Source organism: Mandrillus leucophaeus, unplaced genomic scaffold, assembly GCF_000951045.1.
Source record: "Mandrillus leucophaeus isolate KB7577 unplaced genomic scaffold, Mleu.le_1.0 Scaffold132, whole genome shotgun sequence".
NCBI classification, from domain to species: domain Eukaryota; kingdom Metazoa; phylum Chordata; class Mammalia; order Primates; family Cercopithecidae; genus Mandrillus; species Mandrillus leucophaeus.
The window spans coordinates 2,170,283-2,180,491 of NW_012101277.1; the positions used below are offsets into that span (position 1 = coordinate 2,170,283).

Sequence of the window (10,209 nt, forward strand, 5' to 3'; positions counted from 1 at the left end):
AAAAAAATAAAATTTAATATTTAAATTAGTATTTTATCATCTGAATGGTAATCAGGTTTCTGACAAAACAGGCTTACAGAGCTGGGACTGCCATCTTCCCATTAGATTGACATTTCTGACTGATACTTCACTAGTGCTATTCATAAGCTACGTTCAACATGAAATGGCAAAGTAAGGGCACCAGTAATTGTTCTTTCACAGTTCTCTGGGTTTGAGTCATTGCAGGACAGACCTCTGAACCAAGCACCAACAAGAATAGATGCACAATAGGAAAATAAAACCCGAGAGCTGATGCAGAAAGCTCTCAGAACTCAAAAGTGTGTTCACATTTAGCTGTGTGACCTTGCGCCATTCACAGTCTTCCAGGTCACTGATTTCTCATATGCATGCAATGAAGTTTCTAAGACCTTTTGCTGAAGTTAGGTCAACTTTGGAGTTTAGTAACCACTGAGAGAAAGATGAGAGACGAAGCACGTTAAGAGGACAGGAATTCGTGATTTATGTAATTATAGTAGCTTTGTTGTCTGCTGGAAACGGCAGTGGTGGATGAGTCAGCCTGGCATGTAGCTATTGGAGATCAGCAATGCTTTTTTGGTTCAAAAAACAGAACCAAAAGGAAAAAACACCTTTCTACAGCCCAAGATTAGGTGCCAGTGGTCAGAGTGATGCCAAGTTCTGGAAATAGCAGCCAGGATCTTATGTGGACGACAGTATGGAGGGATGGTTGTCATGAACAAGTTTTCCCAGCTGAACCTCCACTTGAGCTTTCCCCAGGGAAGGTGCTCATTTGGGACACCACGGTGGTATAACATCACCCAGTAAACAATCCACCCCAAATATGCATGTTGCTTGGGAAGTCACCACCAGTGACTGAGAGGAGGCAGGTGGTATTTCGGACCTCCTTCCTCTGCCTGGTTTGGTTCTCTGAGGAGAGATATAAAAGGGATGTTCCAGATGAATGCATGTTCTGTACTATGAGCTTCAGCAGCAGGCCCCCTAGTGACTTAGCCTGGATAGCATTAGCTTCTCTAGGGACAGGCAGATCTGAGCCACCTGTTCTTTCCTCTTTCCTGGGCCTTTTTCCCAGACTCCTCCAATAGCCAGAGATGCTGGGAAAGAATTCCCCTTCCTCTCAGGCCTGGACCAGACCTTGCCTGATTTGTTTACTCTATGCTTCCCCACAGTCCAGCTCAGCCCATCACAGACTGATGTCCCCAGGGCACAATAGGAAGAGGTTGGGTTAGGGATCAAGATAGGCTCATTCTGAACACCATCTGTGCCACTTCCTGGCTGTGGGGCTTGGGTTAAGTCACTTAGCTCAAGCAGTAAAGGTAGAATTAACATCATCACACAGGTAGCCTCATTGTGTCCTTAAATATTTACATTTTATCCTTAAGCCATATGAAAATGTCTTTCCTTAGAGGAGAGACAGTGAAGGTGGGGCAAGAAAATAGACATTGAATCCTCCCTTTCCCCACTGCTCAGCCCCTGAGAGTGTGTGATAAACACCCGAGGCCAATTTGACCTCAGATCAGCAAGGATGCCCACCTCCTTACACAAGCCCCAGGACAACAATTGTCAAACTTTGTAAGCAACAGTCTACTTAAAGACAAATCTCGGGAAATACTCTAATATGTGAGATGAGTAAACATAGGCTTTTGTTTATAAAAATATTATTAAGTTGAAATTCATAGTAAACCTGATAGGACCAGTGAAGCAATTTTGATTAATACAGAAATTTGCAATTGAGGAAATAGATGACCGATAAGATCTTTTTGTTAGAACTTTCGGATGAGTAATTGCAAATAGTAATTAAAAAAAATAATTCTCCTTCCAATCAATGATATGGTCAATTGAAAAGATAGATGGCTTAATATGCTAAAGCCGCCCAGAAAATGTCAACTTGCATTTATTTGATCACATGTACAGATGGGAATGAACTTTTAAATTATTGCATTTTTAAAAAATGTGTATACATTTTAAAAACAAAGAAAATGTTAAAATGTCTGAAACACCTCCATAGAGTTCCAGAGTTTGGCAGAAGCGTGCTTGAAACACGCTCGCTTAGATCTTGTGGCACTGAAATCTCAATTTGCTTTCCATTTCCTGTTTGGTTGTGGCATGTGTGTGTTGGCTTATGGAAATTGATACCGTTTTTAAAAGCTATTTGATGTAAGAACTGTTGAAATTTGAATAAGGTCAGGAGTCTGGGAGAGAGTATTGTATCAATGTCATTTTCTCAGTTTTGATATTGCATTGTTTTATATAAGATGTTACCGTTTGGGGAATTTGTCAAAAGATACATGGGACTCTACATTTTTGCAATTTACTCTGAGCCTATAATTATTGTAGTATTAAAAGGTTTTTAAAAAGTCATTTGAAAATAATGATTTTAACTGTTAGGAGGCTGTGCAACTCAATTAATAGAGCAGTGTACACACCACACTTATAGAGTGAATTTTTATTTAGCTTACCTTAAAAAGAAAAAACAAACACCTTTTCTTTCCTTGCTACTGAGTTCCATAAACTCCACACGCACTCTGTCAGGACTGTGACACTGTTGAAGCTTGTGGCAGATCAAGGAGCAGTCTTTAAGGAAATCTGTTTTAGCTGCTGCTTAATTACTTAAGAAGAAAGCGGTGCGGAAACCCAAGAATTGAGTCTATAGTCACCTGATAGAGAAAAAGGTGCATGAATGATGCAGCATGTTTTCCTGAAGCGTTTCTATGCTTAAAACATTTAGTAATTCGAGCAAAGCAGTGTCAACGTGCCTTATTATGTGTCTTGGTGTCCAAATCAGAGTGCCTATAGCCCAGTGTGATGAATATTATTCTACATGAAAAAAGACAAAGAGTTAAAAATAGTTTTAAAAGAGTAAACCTTTGATTCCTTTGCTTGCCTTTGTGTAAAACAAAAATGGGTATGGCAGTAGTGAAATATGGTTCTCTGTTCTCTTGGATTTTTACGACATGCTGTAAATTACTGCCATGTACCTTGATAAGATTGATGGTGGTTTTGCTGTTTATCACCTGGAGAAGTGAAACAGAATTCCCTGAGCCACATTATCTGTCTTCATTGTAACTGCTGAAACATTTGGGCTCCCTAACCTGAAAGAGTGATTGCCTCATGTGTTTTGACTAAAATGGATTAGTGTGGTTGATCACATCTATCAGACACCTGCCGGTGAACAGGTCTCAAAACAACTTCTTTAGTAAATATTTTAATGAGTGCTAACATAATGCCATTAAAAAAAATTTCATTTCTTTAGGAACATAAAATACCAAGACCATAATGTTCTTTGCATTAAGCAGGGCTGTAGTTCTGGGCCAGTTGTAGAGACTGTCTTGGCTGACCCTTCACAAGGGACTGTGCCCTCAGCTTTATCCGTCTGACCAGCTTTTCCGGCTTCTTCTCCAGGGTTATCAATGCCGGGAAGAGCACACACAATGAAGACCAAGCCAGCTGTGAGGTGCTCACTGTGAAGAAGAAGGCAGGGGCTATGACCTCAACCCCAAACAGGAACTCATCCAAGAGACGGTCCTCCCTTCCCAATGGGGAAGGGCTGCAGCTGAAGGAGAACTCGGTAAGCCCCTTCTTGATCCTTGATTTTCAGGTGAGAGGAATGGCACACACTTTGGTCCCGCTGGAAAACATTAGGGCTTCACCTAAGTCTGGAATGCAAGTGAGAAAGCAGTGTCCCCAGAGTTAGTAGGGTGGCGGGCCTGTGGTCAGGGTATCACACATACCAAGCGGAAGGCGACACATGTATGACCAGCTTGTGGTTAGGTTTTTAACACAAAGTAAATGAAACACCCACACTATATGTATCTAGCTCTTGTTGTAATAATTTAGATATATAATTTGTATATACAATTTATATATATAAATATATAATTATATATAAAATATATAATTATATAATTATATTACATATATTATAATATAATTACATATTATATTATAAATATATAATTATATATAAATAATATATATAAATTATAAATATATAATTTATATATAAATTTATGTATTAATATAACATATATAATTTATATATTGATATAATATATGTAATTTATATATAAATTTATATGTAAATATAATGTTTGATGGTTTCAGAGGAGCCACTTCTATGTCTTCGTAAGGAAATAGTCCGAAAGCCTCTCATGAGAGATGGAAGTAACTCTGGCTGTTGCTTCGAGCCCTGCCATGACTCTGCCCCTTTCTCCTCCTTGCTTGCCCATGATAGTTGTCCATTTGCAGCCCGTGGCTGATATTCTTCCAAATAAATATCTATTTCAATTGGCCCAAAACTCTTGCAGCCCTTGGGGTGGCCTTGCAGACTGAACAATGTTGAAAAACCACAAAATATTTCTCCTGTCTCCAGTTTCTGGAGAATAAAGCAGACATATCCTCAGAAAGCTCTGAAGTAGCTCTCAGCAAAGGACGGGGAGTCATCGACACTCTGTCAGCAGATGATGTGCTTTATAGAGAGATGTTTCCTGGGAAAATCAGGAGACACAGAATGGACTGACCTAAACGTAACTATTCATTCTGATTGTCTTGAGGATATTTTTGTGTAAAAATTTTCATAGGATTTTAAAAGATCTAGGAATCTTTTCTTAGTTTTAGAAATAGTATCTCATTGCAGCTGGGCGTGGTGGCTCACACCTCTAATCCCAGCACTTTGGGAGGCCGAGGCAGGCGGATCATGAGGTCAGGAGATTGAGACCACCCTGGCTAACACGGTGAAACCCCTTCTCTACTAAAACTACAAAAAATTAACCAGGTGAGGTGACGGGCGCCTGTAGTCCCAGCTACTCTGGAGACTGAGGTGGAAGAATGGCCTGAACCCAGGAGGTGGAGCTTGCAGTGAGCCAAGATCGGGCCACTGCACTCCGGCCTGGGTGACAAAGGGAGACTTTGTCTCAAAAAAAAAAAAAAAAAAAATAGCGTCTCATTACATCTATGCTTAGGGAATAATAAGTATTGATTTATTTTGTTAGTACTAGTTTAATTTAAAGTTGACTTATGGGGATTTATCAACTGTACATATTTTCTAGGTTGAAGGAAGGCCTTTTCCAAACCAGAGCTGAGGACCCAGATGGGCAGTATAGAATGGTGATGGTTAAGTGCACAGGCCCTGGAGTGAGATGACTGTGCAGTCTACCACTTTAGCTACTTAATTTTGGGATGGTTATTCTTTGAGCCTCAGTTTTGTCTACTCTCAAAAGGAATAACAGGCCGGGCGCGGTGGCTCACGCCTGTAATCCCAGCACTTTGGGAGGCCAAGGCGGGCAGATCACAAGGTCAGGAGATCGAGACCATCCTGGCTAACACGGTGAAACCCCATCTCTACTAAAAATACAAAAAATTAGCCGGGCGTGGTGGCGGGCACCTGTAGTCCCAGCTACTCAGGAGGCTGAGGTGGGAGAATGGCCTGAACCCGGAGGCGGAGGTTGCAGTGAGCCGAGATGGCGCCACTGCACTCCAGCCTGGGCGACAGAGCGAGACTCCGTCTCAAAAAAATTAAATAAATAAATAAAATAAAAGGAATAACAGCAGTAACTACCCAATGGTAGAAGGAGGCTGATTGGAAATGTGAACTCCAGTAGTCCGTGAAAAACGTTGAGCAAGTGTCTTAATAAATCTGTAATAAGCGTCAGTGATTATCCTGAGGTCAGTCCCACTTCGGTTATTCTCTATGACTGAACTTTCTATGTTTCTTCACTTGTGAATTGGAGATTACATAATTCCTTTCATATCTGCTTGACAGGATTGTTTTGAGGATTGCTATTATGGGAAAGGGTTCGGAAAGTGTAAGGTGTTCATGATCATTCAATATGGGCACCAGTGACTTAGTGTTGCTCTTTCTGCTGATATTTTCCCCCTGCCCCTGGGATATAAAGTGATCTCTATAAAAATCAGTCAGTGTTGACGTTTGGCCCAAAGCCAGTTGGTGATGGTATTTTTCCTTTATACTAAGTTCCTTCTAGAAATGGAGCCGGAGTGACTTTTTAACTTCTTGTCCTTAAGAACAGTGAAACCAGTGCATAAGCACTCTAGGATGGAGCTGTAACCCTCCCCTGTGGTGGTTCCCAATCTTTGTGGGGTCCATCCTCCAAGAGCAAGGGGCCAGCAGAGTGGAGACACCCTGGTGCTCCATTTCCGGCTCCGACCGCGGCCCCCTTCACTTCTATCTGCTTTACCTATTAGGCTTCTTACTGAGTTTAAGACGAGTTGAGCTGCTTTTTCTTTTTTTAAATTGTTAAATTTTTAATTGGTAAAATATACATAACATAAAATTTACCAATTTTAGGCATATAGTTCAGTGGCATTATGTATATTCACGTGTTTGTACAACCATCACCATCATCATCTCCAGAACTTTTTCAGGTTCTCAAACTGATACTCAGTATTCATTAAACACTAACTCTCCATTCTTTCCTCCCTTGGTGCCCACCAGTCTATTTCCTGTCTCTGTGAGTTGACCACTGCAGGTACCTCACATAAGTAGAATCATACAATATTTGTCCTTTTGTGCCTGGCTTATTTCACTTAGCATAATGTTCTCAAGGTTTTACCCATGTTGTAATGTGAGCCAGAATTTTTTACTTTTCAGCTATTCTGAATAATGCTGTCGTGAACACAGGTGAACAAATATCTCTTTGAGTCCCTGCTTTCAATTCTTTTGGCTATATATCTAGAGGAGGATTTGATGAATCATGTGATAATTCTGTTTAATTTTTTGAGGGACTACCACAGTTTTTCATGGTGACTGCTCCATTTTACATTCCTACCAACAATGGAGAGGGGTTCCTATTTCTCCATGTCTTCACCAGCACTTGTTTTCTGTTGTGTTTTTTTTTTTAATTGTAATCATTCTAATGGGTGTGAGGTGGTATTTAACTGCAGTTTTGGTTTGCATTTCCCTGATGATTAGTGATGTTGAGCATTTTTTCATTGTGCATTGGCCTTTGTATATGTTCTTCAGAGAAATGTCTATTCAAGTCCTTTGCCCATTTTAAAAATTGGGTTGTCTGTTTTGTTGTTGCTTTTGTTCTGCTTTTTAAAAACTTGAAAACCATTACCTAGTGTGGAAGATAAATCACTGAGCAACTGCTGTGTACTGAGAACTGGATGCTGGAGATTTGACAGGGAATGAAATAGACAAAATCCCTACTTAGAGGGAGCTTCCATTCGTAGCGGGAGACAAAATATAGTGTGCCAGATGATAGACACTATGAAGATACAAAACAAAGTGGGGAACACAGAAAATAGGAAGTCTGAGGGGGCTGGGGTAAAGAAGGCATCTCTGAGAAGGTGACATTTGGGCAAAGATCTGAAATTGCAGCTATTTGAAGGAAGAGCATTTATCATTCTGGACAATTGAAAGACCCCAAGGTGGGAGCCGGCCCTATGTTCTCAAGGTTTAGGAAGGAGGTCTGTGTGGCTGGAGCAGAAATACTGTAAAGCCTGGATTTCAGGAAATGTTGTCAGAAAAGTCATAGGAGTGGAGTGAGCCAGTCGGGAAGGACATTGAAGGTCACTGTCAAGACTTTGGCTTCCACTTCTGTAATTTACTAGCAGAGGACCCTGGACACACCAGTTGAAAGTGGCCAGTGATTTTTCCCATCTAGAAGACATCCCCTTAGTGGTAAAACTCAAATATAGTAGCACTTAGGAAAGGATGGTGAGCATACAGGGCTTACGGCAAGAAAACATCTGCAGAGACAAAGCGGATTGTACTCACCCTTCTTGTTCCTTCACCCAGGGAACATATTGAACCCTGAGTCTGCATGCTGAGATTTGGGATAAGGAGACAAAACACAACATAGTTCCCATCTTCCTAGTGCTAAGTCAAGTGGGGAGAGTCATTGGCAGTGGTACTACAATGGAGTGAGTTTTCAGAGACAGACGAAAAGCCCAGGTTGTAGGAAAATCTGACTCAGATTGGTCATGATGATTTGGGGAACAACCAAGGAGAAGGGGATGGGTAAGGTTAGGAAACTCTTCTTTGAGAAAGTGACATTTGACCTGGGATCTTGGAAAGTGAATAGGAGTGAAGCAAACAAACAAGAGAAACGGGGGTTTCTTGTAGAAGGAACATGTATAGGCAAAGACAGATTGGCATGAGAGCACATGACGTATGTCTTCCAGTGTTTTGGAAAATATGTGGTCTCTTGGAGGGTTGGCAAGACAGGAAGAGTAAGCAGGCATCACAAGGGTCATCATATACCATAATAAGCTGGGATTTTTACCAAATTATTTTGGACAAGGGCAAGATGACTCAAGACAGTGATGGCAGTGGGAAGGCTGACTTGGGAAGGCCAGGAGTCCAAACCTAGAGGCTGGGAGGCTAGTTAGGAGGCTCATGCAGAAATATGGGTGAGAGATGATAACAGCTTAAAATAAGGCACTGATCAGTGCAAGGGACAGGCTCAGAAGAGATTAAGTGAGATATACAGTTGAGGTGATCAGATGACCAACTGCCTGGAACAGGGGGAAGATGAAGATACCAGGCTCAGCCACTAGGTGCTGGTCATTGAAAAGTGGACCATTGGATGGTAAGGGGATAGGCACAGATGATGACCTGAGTTTTGAATGTACTGATTCTGATTCTACCTTTCCAGGTGAAAATGTTTTGTAGGAAATTAGAAATAAGGGTTTGGAGCTCATGCACAAGCCTAGGGAGGCTTAGATTTAAGGAGTTACAAGATTGAAAATTATAGTTGAAGCCATAGAAGTGGCTTAGGTGACACAGAAGGTATAAAAGTGTGTAATAGAAACATGATCACAGTGGGGTTCTAGAAGCTCCAAGAAGAGAGGGGTACTATGAAAAGGGAAGGTATCTATGGCATGGGCCACACAGTGATAAGAAAGATAAGGATGGGAAAAGTGGACATATAATGTTATAAGCAAAAAATGGAACAACAGGATAAATAATATCTGCAAACAGAGTTGACAGGCATGAAGGCTGGCAAACTGAAGAGGCATGGAGTCCCTCTGGAATACATATGGTTTATTTCTCCCTCCTTTCTTGACCTCTTTTGTCCCCTGTAAATTTAGTAAAGTCAAAATATATGTTTTCAAAAGACTTATCTCATGTATAATATACCTTCACCTTCCTTGGAGATTAAAGAAAACCTAAAATTTTTAATAAAGTAACATGAAATTTACCATGGAAAACATTATTATAGGGATTTCTTATTTGTTAGAAACATCAGTGATGTACAGAGGATTTCAATAGAAGTGTGACTTTATATTTGATGACCTTTATTATATTGAGTGGCCATATGGTAGCTGGGTAGCAACGAGATGACCTTTTCTTTTTTTGAGATGAAGTCTCACTCTGTCGCCCAGGCTGGAGTGCAATGGCATAATCCCAGCTCACTGCAACCTTTGCCTCCCAGGTTCAAGCTCTTCTCTTGCCTTAGCCTCCTGAGTAGCTGGGATTACAGGCAAGCACCACCATGCCCAGCTAATTTTTGTATTTTTAGTAGAAACGGGTTTTCGCTATGTTGGCCAGGCTGGTCTTGAACTTCTGACCTCAGGTGATCTGCTCACCTCAGGCTCCTGAAGTGTTGGGAGCACAGACGTGAGCCACTGCACCCAGTGAGATGGCCTTTTCTACTACAGATTATTATGAATTGGTGTAAAGATTTTAAGGCAACCCTTAGCCATCCCAAATGCCAATTCATAAAGAATTACTTTATCCTGTTATACACATAATCTTTCAGCCTCCCATTTTAAAGCAAATCTTAAAAACTTTTTTTTTTTTTGGTAGAGAAAATAATGTAACTGTTTTCTGCCTCTCTTGGCTTCCATGAGGCATTGACTGAAGGAATGTCATTTCCTGTGTTTGAGCTCCCTTTTTTTTTTTTTTTGATTGTAATGTAATTGGTGGTAATTTGGTATTTTATTTTATTTTTTTTTAAATTATACTTTAAGTTCTAGGGTACATGTGCGCAACGTGCAGGTTTGTTACATAGGTATACGTGTGCCATGTTGGTGTGCTGCACCCATTAACTCATCATTTTCATTAGGTATTTCTCCTAATGCTATCCCTCTCCCTCCCCCTACCCCATGACAGGCCCCGATGTATGATGTTCCCCACCCTCTGTCCAAGTGTTCTCATTGTTCAATTCCCACCTATGAGTGAGAACATGTGGTATTTGGTTTTCTAGCCTTGTGATAGTTTGCTGAGAA

At 40.8% G+C, this 10,209-nt stretch overlaps 1 protein-coding gene across 1 annotated transcript in view; it reads left to right on the forward strand.

Moving 5' to 3' along the window:
* Positions 1 to 10,209, forward strand: part of PPM1H (protein phosphatase, Mg2+/Mn2+ dependent, 1H) — a 307,084-nt gene that overhangs the window by 99,710 nt on the left and 197,165 nt on the right. The window contains exon 2 of the mRNA XM_011972919.1: positions 3,418 to 3,583. Coding sequence (XP_011828309.1) covers positions 3,418 to 3,583 — 166 coding nt within the window. The remainder of the gene's footprint in view (positions 1 to 3,417; positions 3,584 to 10,209) is intronic.